The sequence below is a fragment of the Gymnoscopelus braueri genome (assembly GCF_963280865.1).
Source record: "Gymnoscopelus braueri genome assembly, chromosome: 22".
Taxonomy (NCBI): domain Eukaryota; kingdom Metazoa; phylum Chordata; class Actinopteri; order Myctophiformes; family Myctophidae; genus Gymnoscopelus; species Gymnoscopelus braueri.
In genome coordinates, this window is record NC_137624.1 from 22,118,653 (window position 1) to 22,134,968 (window position 16,316).

The following is a 16,316-nucleotide window of genomic DNA, read 5'->3' on the forward strand; positions in this document are numbered from 1 at the left end:
CGCACGCGCACACACGCACGCACACACACACACACACACACACACACACACACACTGTGTGAACTATGATACCGTCACTATTTCTGAAGTCTTACATAACATCATAGTTCAGGGTCCTGATTCTGATATAAGATAATGGATCATTTTCTCTCAATAACAATGGTCCATTCCACTGCAGATTTGCTCTGACTTTGGTTTCACATTCAACATGTTTGTTTACGACATTGATTATCATCAGTCTATAAAAAGCACTTGTTGGGGCAAGGTATAGACTTGAATGCCTGCAGTCTGGACGAGCCTCTGACTCCAAAGTATACATTTGGTATGCGATGGAGTCACTAATGGTAGATTCAGTAATAGAGAACTTGCTGGCTACAATGCGGAATGTTGCAAACTAGATTACAATTCTTACAATGTGCTGCTTCTATGAGCACAGCGACAGTGTGGGGTCTGGACAGCATCTGTATGCGTGGATATTACCAGCTCTGATACCTGCCATTCACCTTTCCCTTCCCATTTTAAGTTTTCTTTCTGAATTTTGACATCATTGCCTGTAGAACTCTCATAAACTTGTTTCTCCTGCCCTCCCTGATTGCCTGCCCCCTGTGGGGCTATCATGCGCTGGTCTGTGTTCGCCAAGGATGGCAGCAATAAGGGCCTCTGGGGCAGAAACTCCATTGCCTGGAGATGCTGGGCTGCGTGGACTGCGGGGGCTGTGGGGGCTGAGGGGGCTGATGGAGGGTGATGTCAGAGAATCAAGAGAAACAAGCCGCTCCTTCTTGGCACCAGAGCAAGGTGAGCGGCTACGTGCCTGACCGTCTTCAGGACGAGGACAGAGGCTGAGTCCCTGCATGGAAGGAAGGGGGTTAGAAGAAAGAGCTGACGCAGCAGGACTGTGGCTACGGCGATGATGTTGATGGTGGTGTTTCCCTGTTTTAGGACTAGGGCTGTGGGTGTTTGGAGCCAGCAGAACCAGTGTGCTATCATCTTCTGAGCTGATGTCAGAGCTGTCAGAGCGACACACTGTGGGACTGTGGACTGGAATCTGGATCTATGGAGGATGAGGAATTTGAGATGTGACATAAATGCATCAGAGAGTGCAGAGAAGAAAGTAGACAAACACTGTGTTCATCTAGATTCCAGTTCTTTGTCCATTTGCCACTTGTTTTGATGATTACCTTGATGGGCAATGTCACTCCAACAATAGTGTTCATATTATGACTGTAGTACGCCAGGATGTATTCCCCATCATCCCTTGGCAAGTCCTCCTCAGTAAATGTTACCTGAGAGAATAGATGAAAATCTATTTTAAAAATATATATAATATATAATATAAAATATAATAAGTTTGGCATGAAATCAAGATAATATTCTGTCAAAAAAAAGAAAAGAAAGAAAAGAAAGAAATAATACTTTTCCTACCTGTGTCAGATAATCTCCCTTGGCCCACACATATGCAACATAATCCTTGTGATGTTTAAATCCAACCTATGGAGACAAACCCCCGATAGCCAGCCATAAAAGTTGATATCGATACTAAGCAATATTGCATTTACCTTGAGATAACCGAAGCCAAATTAAAATATTAATTTCCGTACAAACACATTTAAGATTACCTTGTATATGGCTACCCAGTCCCATGAGCTGCGTTGATAATTTGATGCCACAGTGAATCTGACTGTAGCGTCAGAGACTTTACACCACTCCTTGTTTACCTGTAGTGATACCAGCGGACTGTCCACCTTAAATGGGAACTATGAGAGTACATAAGAGACAAAAATAAAAAACACAATAATTATCACATACAGCAGGTTATCAGTACAACTAAAAAGGGGTGCTTAGTGGAGCACATCTCCGCCAGGCTGGGTGGCCACTAAAGACTCATCATATTATGGCCTCCAGGACAGTACTGTAGGTCTGAGGCTATTCATTCACACACACACTAAAAAACATAGTTTACGGGTGAAAAATATTCAGGATTAAACTGGCCTGCAGAGTGCATAATACATTTGACGCTGACCACTACAGTGGTTTGCAAGATAACCGTGGACAGACACACGAACATAGGGGAAACAATCTCCCCCGGCATTAGGCCTGGCGAAGATAATATAGGACATATTACACTGCTCAAAATAATTAAGGGAACACATTGATCCCTTAATTATTTTCAGCAGTTTTTGTTTTCAGTATATACACAGTTCATGAAAATAATTAAGGGATCAAAGTGTTCCCTACATTTCTTTGAGCAGCATATAAATGTTATGTTAATGTAATATGTAAAGGTCAAAGTTCATATCAAAGCATTCAAACTCACGTGCAATGAAAACAGGGCAGAAACAGGCTTATGATCACTGATGGTGTAGCCCATGTGACTACGATATGCATGCTGTGTCACTTTTGTTGCCCCTCCCATCCATGACGTCAGACCAAGCTGCAGTGCTGAATTGTGGTTAGGGACAGGGGAGCCGGTACGACGAAGGCGCCATAGAATGCGATCTGTCCAGGCAGGCTTCCTCTTCTTAGCACTAACACAAAGTTAAGATTGGGGATGAGAATGGCAGAGAAAACCAAGTGTTCAACAGGACTAAAGCCACGAAGAAAGAGAATCTCCTAAAGCAGGGGCTCCCAAACGTTTCCATTCCGAAGACCCCCAAATAGCCCGGCCTCTGGCCTATTGAGAAATGGCTTAAAAAAACTAAGCCAAAAAGCTGATCTACAAGCTCACAACGTGTGGCAACTGGCAATGTGCTGCGTTGTGAGCTTGTAAATCTGCTATTTTCACTCGCAAGACATGCACGCCCCCAAAATAGGGATGCCAGGATGAAAGTGTTTAAAATGGCACAATAATCATATTGATTGAATTTGAATTGAAATAATTATTATCCTATTTTGAGTTTATTTTTTGATTTACTTTCCTTTCCATTTGGCCCCCAGGGGGTCCACACTTTGAAAGCCTGTGTGCTACAGTAAAGTAGTTGTTCCACATAAGAGAGCATACCTGGTATCGTATGTATGTGTGCCCACATCAAACTTGTAAGTAGGAGGGAAATCAAGAGGGCCCTCCACGAAGCCCTCCAAAATGGACTCAGTGTTTTTAGCCATGTTGAGCTGTTGAAGAGAAATATGGTGGGAGGAAAATGTATTACTTAGATCCTTTTTAATAATGTTTTGTTGTGCAACAGTGCCCCCTGTTGACACAATTTTTGATCAAGTGACAAGTAGCTATGATGAAGACTTGATTTCTGCAAAGGTAAAAAGATGGCAGTCTACAGCTGCCTTACCTGGTCTCTCTCCAAAAGCAGAGGCAGCTTGTTGCTATCAATGGCACATTTCACCACATGAATGTCATAGTCTTCAATGCGGAAGTTTAGATCCCCAAACCAAAACACCACACTGAGGAAAGAGAAAGTCATTAGCCATTTCAACAGCGCTAAGACAATAAAAAGGACTAAATAACTCAGCACAAATCTGTATAATAATGGCACCTAGTCATGTGCAAAATTCAAGTCACGCACTCATGGTCTAGCACACCACTGGCGGTCCCTCCCTCAAACTGCTGCTGCTGCAGAATGCTCTCAAAATCTTCCATGCGCTGCTCTAGATTCCTCATGTGAGCTGGCAGGTGACAGTTCAGAAAACAAACTGGGTGGCCGAACATTGTCATCCTTGCACTGACACCGCCTTTATTACCCTTGAGTTGGGACAGGGAGAGAGAGTGAGAGAGAGAGAGAGAGAGAGAGAGAGAGAGACTGTGATATGAATGAACTACACGTCATTGATGAATGGCGTATAAATCAGCATCATTATGCGTCTGTCATAGCTGTGCTCTGGATCTGATTTGTGGGGGGGTTCTGCTACTAAATTAGAGAACCAGAAACCCAGACAGTCCTTCCGCTGCAGCAGCTGCACTGACCTCAGAGAGAAGGAGACTGCACCAGCAGTCAGAGGTGATGCTGACATCAACATTCACAGGAAGGTCACAAATCCACAGAAACATGCACCCACTGTCATGAGCACACCCCCCTCATCCCATAATACGCAGGGTGAAGTACACCAGTGTTACAATGGACATTTAGTCTGTCTGTACATATGTGTGATATACAGTCAGTAGAGTGACGTGCAATGCAAAGCACATACCCAATAGCCCCCAAGTCCTGTGCGTGTGGTCACTGTTTGCACTCCTCTCAGAAAGGGAAGGTGGCCGAATTTTGAGAACACAAGCAATAACACTCCCTGCATTCGTTGCGATGCTATCTATGGGGGTAATGAGATAAAAAGAAGCAGTTATTAAGTATCGTATCATATGTAACACACACACACACACACACACACACACACACACGCACGCACACACACACACACACACACACACACGCACACACACACGCACATACCTTGAGACTGTGACTTGTAGTACTAGGTAATTACCACTAAACAGAGGGCCATCTACCATTGGTTTATTGAGAGCACAGCCCATGCCTACCTCTGTGTATATGTCTACCTGTATGCTGCTACCCATGACTCTGAGGAAGGTCGTAAGACCGAAACGTCAGTCAACTATTACTTGCACTTGAAAAATAAAAGGCTTAAATTGTCCGTGTTGCTCCAGCGTTCATCTCTTCTTACACACGCGCAAACCTCATGTCACCAGGGAGGAATGCCTGCTTTTCATTCTAAACTGACCAGTGTGATCCGGTCTAGGACCCGCCTACTCTATAATTTTAGAAAGTGGTGGTTTAGATAGAATAGTCCCCACTTCTTGGGGTGTTTTTTGTCACTCTATATATGTACATACGCAAAATTCGTCCCTTTCATTTACCCATCCTATAACAACTAGGAGCAGTGAGCAGCCATTACCTCGGGGAGCCGGCGCTCGGGGAGCAATTAGGGGTTAAGAGTGTTGCTCAGGGCCTGGAATTGTACCTGGTACAACCCGGGGCTCTGGCTCCCCAGGCGGGCTCACTAACCACTCAGCTATGGCCACGTTTCCAGTTATGGTTACCGGTTGGAGGGAAACATTGTTTTTGTTCCCCCACATAACACTGAATAAAGTAGTTTTTCTAGTAGTAGTCTTGCTAGTCACGCTACAAGTTTGAATAAAAGATGTAGGCCTATATACCAAACGATTATTATACCAAACCAAACAAAATGATTATACCAAGCTAAACAAATGACACATGACAAATTGGCAGTGAGGAATCATTTTGGAGTACAGGCGCTCTTGGATTCCGCCATGGTTTTGGCCATGGTTTCTTCAGACCGGATCAGAAAATGGCAAAACTAGTTGATCCCAGTCCCCACAGGCACACAGACACACAGACACACAGACACACACACACACACACACACACACACACACACACACACACACACACACACACACACACACACACACACACACAGTGTGTATGAGTATAAAGACCAAGAGAATTAACACCTTACATGCAGTATATACCTGTAAAAGTCCTAGATTAATAACACTCACCAACACATATCCAAAAGGACTGAGTGTGTCCATGCACAGAACACTCCACTGATCTGTGAACAGAGCATCTTTCAGCCGTTTGTTTATCATGGAGTTCACTTCCTGAAGACTAGAAGGAGGCAGAAGAGAACCCAAATATTATTACTAACAAGAACAAAAACTGTTGTATGTTTACTGAAGGACGGAACAGATCATGGATATATGGTGCAATGCCATTAGTCCAACGGTCCATTGTTCCGAAGTACCATTGGTCTGATGGCCCCCTTTATGACTATGCCTAACCCTAACCTCACATTAACCTAACATTTGTCATGCAATTGGGACGTTGGAATAATGGGCCGTCAGACTAACGGTCAGCCCCTGGATATATATAGTATGTGGACAATCGAGGCAGTTTCTCTGGCATGGCAAAAATGCTTCCTTACCCCACGATAAACATGTCTATGCTCCCGTCAGAAACATTTGGCCCAAACAGAGAGGTGACGTCGTCTGGAGGAACAGCTGATCCAACATTCCATGTGACTACATACACCCTATAATGGATGGTAATAGATATGATCGTATATAATTAGAAATTGTAGGTAGCTATCGTGCTGCCTTCAGTGAAATTATTTTCTTTATTATTTGCTTTTCTTTATATTTAGATAAAGAAAAGCAGAATCAATCAATGAGGCACATTTGTTGTATGCCACACACTCGTATTTCCCATGCAATGTTTCACTATATACACAACATTTTGGCAGACAAGCTGTCTTCTTCAGGATGAAAGCATCTAGCTTGTCAACACAAAAAGTGTGTGGATTCCCCATTATAGACCCTGCTTTTGTTCCTCACAGCCAGCACCTCACCAATACAGGTGTTTCCACTTTCTTCAATTTATTTAATATACAAACACAGTTTAAGATATTTGTACTGAGTTGATTGTTAGATTATTTGTTGTTTATTAGAGAAACTTACAGAAAAGGTTTCTGGGACCTTGGCCAATATAACATGCTTGTGCTATTCTGTCAGTTTTACAAAGCTCAAACATGCAGCTTTTGATTAATCAGACACAGTCTGGCACACTTTTGTACAGCCAATGACTGCTGTCACAGAAGCTACCTTCTGTCGCTATTGTTTAATACGCCAAATAGAGAAGGGTATAACAACTTCCAAGGAGACAAACAAACCGTTGAAACCTTTGTACAAGAGACAGAGGCCTTCTAATATCATGAACATGATATGTTCAAAAACATTATCAGTCTCACCTGAATTCATCAATTTCCACTGACTGTTGAAGGTCCTCTGCTGTTTTCGAAGGTGAAATGAGCCCCTGAGAATGAGGAATGGGGCTGAGTTTGGGGCTGAGTTTGGGGCTGTAGCTGGAAGCTGAATTTGGACTGGGCTGGAAGTTCGGGTAAGGCTGAATGGTGTAAGGCTGAGGACTATGAGGACTTGGAGGGCTTTGGAGAGAGAGAGAGGACTCTGTGGGGGAATGTGAATGGGTGTTGTTGGCACTCTGAGGTCCTGGGATGCAAACTGTGATGTGGTCCATATCCTTGGAGAGGTCTTCTGAAACTCTTGTGGGCTTTATAGCAGGTTTGGTTCCCAGAACAGTTGGTCTGGGTCGGCTGATACTGGCTAGTGGTGCTGGACTTACTCCACATGTTGTTTGCCCTGGCTGCATTGGGTCTGTCACTTTAGCAGATGCACCAGCTGCCTGTGACAGACCCAGCCCAGCATTCTTTTGGAGCCTTCCTGAGGGACTAATGGTAGGGTCTTCTTGGGCTGTTGGCCAGGGAGGTTGTCCTGGGCCGGTCTGGGGGAAAGCATCACACCCAAGTTGACCTTTGAGCCTGCCTGGGTCAGTGCTGCTTTGCTTCTGCTGCATCTGATCCATCAACCTGCAACATGCAGTACAAGGAGAATTGGAAGAAGGAAAAATACGAGTTTGAAAGAGAAGAGAGCTGCAGGATAATAAAAAAAGAGGATGGTGCAGGTTCAACAGTGCACGAATGAAGACAGAATAGAATGACACAAGTGACTTAGTTTTGTATCTTGCATCCCACCCCTGCATGCCACCACACCTTTCTTGCCCATCTTGCATTCCCTTGAGGATCACAGACCTTAATGGAAGGAAATTGGTGATTTTTTTGTGTGATAAATGTTTCCGCCAATGGAAGCTAGGAGAAGAAAATAGCAAACTTAAATTGGTACCTGTTCATCTCCTGTTCCATAGACATCATTGGTAGACATTTGGACAGAGGGACCAAATTTCGTCTCCATTCTGGACGACACAACTGTTGACTGGCAATGTTTTTAGGGCTGTAGTACTCAGAGGTCTACTACATACAGTAGCAATACAGACTGTTATATAGGCCAAATTTCTCATTATCAGTATAGCAGTAAGGTGACACTCTTTACCCAATTCAGGGCTTTTCCAAAGACACTAAATACAATTTCAGTGTTTCAGATCAAACTATTTGCTCTGGCCTGGATGGCTAGCGTAGCGGTCCGGGCACCTAGGCTCCAATGTAGCCTGACAGCGCATCGCGGGTGATGATCTTTGCTGCATGTCTCTCACCATCTCTCTCTCCCTGTTTCCTGTCAGTCTCCACTGAAAACTATAAATAAAGGCCAAAAAGCCCCGAAAGATATCTTAAATTTAAAAATAAAACAAAGATTGCATTCTGTTATAAGATGTATCAACATATTTCTATTTTGCTTAAAATATTTTTAAAAACTGAATTATTTTGTATAGTGGCCTCTATAGGATGAAAATGATTCTGGCCTTGGTCTCGGCCTTGAATTGGTCTCGCTTTAGGTACAGCCCTACGTTTTATAGTCCATGACCCTCTTCCAAGGATTGATGGATGTGCTTGTGGTGGGGCAGAGAATGTTCTGTGATTTACTGTATGGATCAAAGCCTGCCTTACCACTGAGCATCACTAATGGCAAGGAGAACTACTAAGAGGCCTCTGCTCTTCATCGCTTTATCTACCTCCACCTCTCTCGCTTTCTTTCTCTATCTGTTTATTTGCCTCTCCTACTTGCTCACCCTCTCCTTCCCAACCTGTTAACCACTTAAGCCATATTTTCTTCCTCTCTTCTTCTTCTTTTTAGTATTAAATATCTGACAGATCTCCTATTTTCAAAGTATTAACGGGGGAGGGGGGAAATAAAAAATCTTCACCTATAATGAGTTGACACACCCAAAATAGGGAAGTCAGAGTTAAAGTGGCTAACAGACCACAGCCCCCAGTGCCTGAGATCAAAACACATCACAGCTGCACATGGGACACTATCACAACACCTCAAACAGTAGGCTACATCACATGGTAGACTATTTAATTGCACACACTAGCCTAAGTTCACCTCACTCTCTAGGTCAACATCAGGCATACAGGCAGGCTTTCCATGTTATTGTTTCCCATCCCTTCCCTCCATACAGAAATAATACACCCCCTTTACTTATTCATGATGACATTCAGGATCTCCAGGTAACTGGAAATCCCATGTGGCCTAACCTGTCAAATATTCTGTGTTCAAATCCACGCTCCAAAGTGAAGGGGCAAATGCATAGCAGAGATGCGTCTTATGTCCATTATGTAAGCCTTCAAGTCAATAATACCCGATTCTATTATAATATAGCCTACATTAAACTGGCCAATGAGTTGGCCATTAAAACGCAATTTTACACGCACGATCAAATATAAATGCAAAGGTGTGTTGTGCTGATATACAGAGATTGCCTAAACGCAACATCTCTCTTACCTTTCATGCGTTTTCCAAGGTGAATCGCCAAGTGACCTCGCAGAATCAGACGAGGCAAATTAAGGCATCGGTTGTCCTGTTCTTCTCCAGACTGTGATTAAAGCATGGGATGCCATATGGTAGCCTATCCTATCACATCATTTGAGCGCGATGTCGATTCGACTTAACCAGACTGAATGTTGCGAAAAGCAATGTTTGGGACAGCGATGAGCGACCGTCTGTCACGCTTAGATGGGCTGAGCGGTCACGAGAGGAACTGGTGACACTTGATGTCTCTGTATCTTCAGAGGCTGAGCTGCACGATGATTGAATCTAACGCAATTCCTTACTTTATTAATTATTAATGACGTTATAATCTGATTCTGACTAAATCTACTGTGCTGCGCACTTACACTGGACAGCTGTGCACAGCTGTGCACTTTGTTTCTGCTAGCCTAGCCTACCTGCTCCAGCTATCAGAGGAATAGGCTTTCATATACTGTAGGTAGCCTTGGATCACAAGACGGTCATCTGTCATGACCGTCTTGGATGATTTTCAAAATAGTGTTTGCACTTTCTCCCCTTTTAGTCCGTACATCTACATAAACGTTCAGATTTCAAATATAAAGTGCTTACCCCATGGCCACGGATGTTGCATTTCACTTCGGATGGGTATTAATACCCCGTATATTCCGTATTGTTCAATAAAAGGCATTTTAATCTGATCGGTGGCCATTTTCTCAGCGTTATAATGTATCAGAGTGCAATACACCTCCAAACCGATAGGGTCACGTAGATGAAAGCATACGGGAAAAATGGCTACCGATCGGGTTAAAATGCTTTTTATTGAACAGCACAGAAGATACGGGTACTTCTGAGGGAACGTACATAATTGTAACATCTGTGGCCATGGGGTAAGCAATTTATATTTGAAATTTGAGCGTTTATGTAGATGCACGTACTAAAAAGGCAGAAAGTGCAAACACTATTTTCAAAATCATCCAAGACTGTCATATAATATATGACAGTCTTGTTGTATCAAGGCTATCATAATAGGCAGCCCAGATATGAATATGAATTGTGGCAATAGCCGACAGTGCAACATGAAAAAACGCTCCTTTTGTGAAAGTGCAACTGTTTCTATAGCTGTCTGTCTATGTCTATCATAAATAACATCTGTCCTATCAATGACTTATTGGCTATTCTAGAATTTGCATACAACCGAGAATTAAAACATCAGGCTGGTAAATATATGAAGAGCACTCAGTTAGATGAGATATTTGTAGCAGTAATAATAGCCTATAGGCCTATGATTGACATGCAGCCTCATAACATAATGATAGCCTATTGATAGGCTATGCATTAGACCTAAACAAAACCAAGAAAAAGGTAAACGTGATGCTTGAATAAGTATATTTTGTTTACCTTTTATTGTTATTATTGTTATAAAAAAAAGATTATTGATCAAGTGTAGATAACTTACATAGGCTAATACAAAAATACAACTTAGCTGGCAGTGGAGAAAAATGTGTTGGGGCAAACAATTAGATCTCATTATCTAATTTTTTTGAAATAAAGAGACATATGTGCACGCACGCTGGCACCCACGCACGCGCACACACACACGCTCACGCACGCACATGTACACGCACACGCACACGCACACACACACACACACACACACACACACACACACACACACACACACACACACACACACCACTGGTAACATGGGCCTACCCCACGTAGCAGTACCATAAAAAGCTATTCCCAGATTTGCTATGGCTTTGACAGAGATTAATACAGATGTGTAATCTCAATGGAATGTACTGATCCTAGTGCCAGCTGTCTACTCAAAACACATAGACGTAGATAAGCACATGTATACAAACGAATACAAATATACTCGGTTCTGTAAAACTAATCAAACTATTAAAAAAGACAACAATTGTAACAATTAAACACGCTATATGCAAAGTGCATGTGCTAGGTACTTGAACACAACTAGTGAAGATTTGTGAATCATTTGTTAAACATATATCATAGACAGTCATGTCATCATGACAGACTGTTTCAGACATCTCAATGTCTAGAGTCGCTTTTTAGTTTTGACGAGGCCTTTCTCCACTAGGCATCGGTAGAACTCCTGGATGTATGTGTACACACACTTCCAGTCAGGCTCGTCCATCCGCAGCAAGTCCTCAACATCCAGCAGAGGGGGGCAATCTGCCAGTCTCCTGCAGAGAGAGTAGATAGAGAGAGAGAGAGAGATCTTTATTGATGTTGAGGGAAATTCAGTTGTCAATAGCAGCACCACAGTAAGGATGAAAGATACAGGTAAGGGTAGAAAACATGTACAGAATAAGTAGTGACACTAGTAAAAAATAGGAGAATTAATATAAAACACACTATAAAGATGATTTAATAATCCGACCTGGTCAGATGTACGTATAGGAGGTAGAAATCAATAAATAGAGGTGTAGGTATTGTATGCATTTATCACTAATAAAAATGGCATACAAATAGACTTAAAGACCTAGGGACTGACCTGCACTTGGGCATAAATAAATATAATGTGAATTCTATCTCAGTTAAATGGGCATTGGTTGATTGATTGAAATTTGTCTAAAAGGTCCGACCAAAAAAGTCCTTGCGGACTTGTTTCCTTTGGGGTCCTTGAATTAATTTCATAGACATATATAGTAGCAACCAAACAGTTCACATCAACATAACAAATACAGGGAAAAAAAGGGGAGGGGGGTCGTCTGTCTGGCATACGTACGGTATAGTCATTATGTATGTAGCCTACCGAGTAACAACAGTAAAATAGATCATTATGCACATTTAGGCATGTAGATAAAGGTATTATATAAATATAGGCACAGTGTAGATAAAGCTATCTAGTTATATTTGGCCACAGGCAAATGTACAATCTATAACCACCAGTATAATGAGCATGCACTACAGTAGGTATACAGAGAATCAACAGTGATGTGTATCAACCAATCTGTATGAACAAGAAAGAGGAGGAAACGCATACAGTACAAAATATTATTTTCCTACTAACTTGAGATACAGAACAAGAGAGAAAGTGTTTTGTCCAAAGCTGTAAATGTATAAATCTGCATGCTCATATTAGGAAGGGACACTCACTCTGCGGTGCTGAAGGCCAACTGGAAGTTGTCCCGGCGCTTGTTAGGATTGAGGATGGAATACTCAAAGGCATCAGGGAAAAACCGGTGCACCAAGGCACAAAAAGCTATGCCATCACTCCAACTGGAGGAGAAGTTACGGATCTCCACCCCCTTATATGCAACCAAGGAGAGAATAGTATTTATAAGAAACAATATGAAGAAGAACGCAAGCAGTAAATGAGACAAGCATTCTTGCAGTAAAATACACAGTAAAATCATGATTTTACTATTATACAGCACCCATATCATAGACTGAAGCTCTACAGGGCAGTAGGCTATATGGGTGGAGAGCAGACAGTTTGTAGTACAGTATTTATTACCTCATATGGTTCTGTTTTGGCCCTGCACCAATCCAGTAGCATCTGTTTGACATTTTTAGTGTTGGGTGCTGTAGTGGCAGGGCATGCTTGAGTTGAAGCAACAGGGAGATTTGCATTGCTGAGGAAAACATACAAATAAACCATGCACATACAGATTTTAAGTTTATTTGACGAGTTTTGTAAACAGACAGGAGACCTGCCATGTGTACTGTGACATCTAGCTAAAATGCCATACTGGCGGGGTGGCAGTGGCTCATGAGGTAGAGTGGCTGTCTGGGAACCGAAAGGTCTCTCGTTGGATCCCCAATTTGACATACTCGTGGCTTTGTGTCAAAGTGTCTTTGAGCAAGACACTGTACCTCTAATTGCTCCCAACACGCAGGTTGGAGCTTTGCACGGTTGCCTCCGCCGTCAGTGTGTGAATGGGTGAATGTTATGCATATTGTGTAAAGCATTTTGGATTAAGGTGTTTTGCCACACCATAAAATAAAAAACATTAACATTCACACACAAGCTATGCTTCCATATGGTAACTTACCCGCCTGTTGGCTTGTTAAATGGTTTGGATGGTGATTGTGAGAACTGAGTTTGTGGCTCTGAAGAGAAAAACATTTATACAACAATTATATACAGAATTACAGATTTTGATACAATATCACTCAGCTATGTGAATCAGTGTGTGACAGTCTGAGTATGTCCGTTTGATCAATGGGATACTCACTGTTTGAAAAGGGCTGGTGATTCATGGACCCTCTGCCTACACTTACGGACACACCTACTGTCCCCGCTTTGCTTAAGCCATGCTGTCTCAAATCCTGCTGCCTGGACCCTCTGTCCTTCTCACGCTTATCTGAATAGAGACAATTTTACTTAAGTAAAAGTATCAATACTGCAATGTAGAAACACTCTGTTACAAGTAAAAGTCCGGTAATCAACATTTACTTGAGCAAAAGTACAAAAAGTATTGGCATCAAAACATACTTAAAGTACCAAAAGTAATTTACTAAATATGCAGAATGTTCACAAGTTTTCAAAAGTCTAAAATGTATACAAATCTTTTGTAAACAGCAGATCTACAAGCTCACAACGCGTCGCACCGTGACACCGAGCTTGTAGATCGGATTTAGGGCTGAAGTGGTTAATGTAATGTTTTGTAATAATAACCAAAATCTACAAAGTAACTAGTAACTAAAGTTTTCAAATAATTTAAGCGGAGTAAAAAGTACAATATTTGCCTCTGAGATGTAGTGGAGTAGAAGTAAAAGTATTGAAAATTGGAAACACTCCAGCTAAGTAAACATTCCTCAAAAGTGTACTTAAGTACAGTACTTGAGTAAATGTACTTAGTTACTTTACACCACTGCTGAATAGAGACAATGGCGGGTTGAAAATAAAACCATAATCACAGAATTATAGAGATGTTTTTTTGCAACAAACCTCCAGAGGTGTGGCTCGTCACAACTGCACTAATAATTTCCAGCAAATCTTTTCTTAAGTATTCACCTCTCTTTTTCTTGAGTAGTTCCCTCAGTGCAGATCGAAGCATACGTCTCTCTTCAAAATCCACAGCTTTATCCAACTATCAGAGGTACACAGTGGCAAAAACAAAACAAAGAAATCTAAGAATTAACAAGGTTTCATAAAACCCATTGTATATTTGAAGCATTAATTCAATAAATGTTCACCTTTAAGAGCACTTGATGTTCATCATGAACAGCCAACCACCAATATAGCCACTCTGGTGACATGCAGTACAAGTATGCTTGCTTTCATAAGCTTCTTCACAATTTCTCCATTGCAGAATCACCTTTTAATGCTGAGCTTTCGCATGAAAGCTAAAAAGCCTACTCTAAAAAGAATACTTTCAACACATGACAAATGGCAAAGATCCTTTTAACTATTAGATGAGTTGCCTATTTAACAGGCTCACCATCTGATTGAGGACCTCCTCATCCTCAATAGCTGCCAACTCCTGGCTGGTCATGGAGCTTGATGCATGGTCAGGAACTGTTGGTCCTCCATCTGCCTTTATGTCCATGTTCAGCGTGTGAGACTACTGTAGTAGAGATACACACCATCATACATACTAACTTTTGCCATGGCAAAAGCTAATGGGGATCCTAATAAACAATAAAACAATACATACTACGTGGTTACTTTGGAGTGTAAAAATCGACCCTTTTAGGTCTACTTTTACATGATCAGAATTAAACGAACACTGAGAATATTGCTGTGTCACAGAAATTAGAAACATTTTGTATGGCGGTCACTAAATGACAATCAGCAAATGTATTATATTAATTTATTTTACAGTCATAGAAGAGGTTAGATGAAGAGGAAGTTACAGGCATGACACCACAGCATGTTGCTTGTAGGATAATGTACAACTATATGCATTATCAGTTATAAAAACTCAATCTTTAACATAATATTAGCCAGAACAGACAAAGTGGACTTTTACTTTAAGATGATTGTCGAGCAAAGACATTAATGAATGTGGGGGAAAGAATGCAACTATTCTATTTGCAGTCTGTTCTGTTCAGCAATCTGAATGTAAACAGTCTGACATTAACCAAGCAGCTGTGCTAGAGATGTGTTTGTCTTTCGTGAAGTACTCAGCAACTGGCTCAGGAGCAGGCAAAGAAATTCCTAATACACGTACAAATATAGTAATGTAGGAGAACTCCCCAGAAAATCTAATTATAGTGCTAAAACATGTTCTCAGAGCAGCTATGAAGAGTTTAAGTTACGCTTACACATCGAAAACTATTAATAACAACCAATACCATAAATCAATTGATTTGGGGGAATTGTAAAAGGTGAGATCATGTTGGGATGTGGAGCAATATGGCTCCTAGGTTACGTACCTGTTTTATGGATGGAGTCCCTTGTTTGCTGTGAAGCAATGATGTTGTCAGTTAAGGATGTTTTTCTCCCAAATATATTCCGTTGTTGTGTTCTCTCCTTCTTAGCAGGGTTAAATGTCTCCCTTCCCCTTCTCTCCCCTTCTTTAAACTTGGAGTGTTTGCACCCAGCCCTGTCATCACACCCCCTACCATAGCACTTCATAAGGATGCATGTTTGGAGTGTAAGTGGAGGTCGCTTACATGAGCTGCCCAAGATACTGTAGGAAGGGGGACAGAGAACACATTTGCAACTATCTGCATCTCCATTCCTCAATACTTTTGTCAGTGCTCTATCTATTAGGTGAATTGGAGATGATATAATCTGAATCTTCATTAGACATTTGAACCGATGACGATAATTTGTCATTAAATGCTGTACTGTTTTGGAGACCATGTACAGTTTACCACACACAATGGCAGGAAAGCAAGGGGTTAAAATCTAGAAGAAAAAACAAAAGAAAGAGCAAGCGAATAGCACTGCCTTATTCAGGCAAAAAGTTGATGGGCTACTCAGTGACACCCAGTTTACAGGGAATAGCCTCCATATTGAAGGACATATACTTCCCTGTATGCATTCATGTACATTGACACACTAATTTGGCAGTAGACGGAGTAAGCCAAAACAGTTTAATGACTTTTTATCTGTAATAGAACCTGTTGGCTCTAACAAAACTATTAT

The 16,316-nt window shown here is 41.6% G+C and overlaps 2 protein-coding genes across 2 annotated transcripts; both read right to left on the reverse strand.

Moving 5' to 3' along the window:
• Positions 1 to 562: 562 nt before the first annotated feature.
• On the reverse strand, positions 563 to 7,707 carry inpp5ja (inositol polyphosphate-5-phosphatase Ja; the record flags this gene model as incomplete). Its single annotated transcript, XM_080420235.1, has 13 exons — positions 563 to 1,051; positions 1,179 to 1,283; positions 1,423 to 1,488; positions 1,617 to 1,754; positions 2,315 to 2,525; positions 2,999 to 3,108; positions 3,282 to 3,393; positions 3,516 to 3,691; positions 4,138 to 4,254; positions 5,486 to 5,594; positions 5,911 to 6,018; positions 6,733 to 7,368; positions 7,682 to 7,707. The coding sequence occupies 13 exons, from the start codon at positions 7,705 to 7,707 to the stop codon at positions 563 to 565; spliced, it is 2,403 nt and encodes an 800-aa protein (XP_080276361.1).
• A 3,295-nt stretch (positions 7,708 to 11,002) lies between these two features.
• smtna (smoothelin a) lies at positions 11,003 to 15,725 on the reverse strand. Its single transcript, XM_080420501.1, has 8 exons — positions 15,599 to 15,725; positions 14,662 to 14,787; positions 14,235 to 14,310; positions 13,453 to 13,581; positions 13,270 to 13,327; positions 12,732 to 12,849; positions 12,371 to 12,522; positions 11,003 to 11,454 (listed from the first exon to the last, which is right to left on the reverse strand). Exons 2-8 carry the CDS (start codon positions 14,767 to 14,769, stop codon positions 11,307 to 11,309), a joined length of 789 nt encoding a protein of 262 aa, XP_080276627.1. The 5' UTR covers positions 14,770 to 14,787; positions 15,599 to 15,725; the 3' UTR covers positions 11,003 to 11,306.
• Between the last annotated feature and the right edge of the window lie 591 nt (positions 15,726 to 16,316).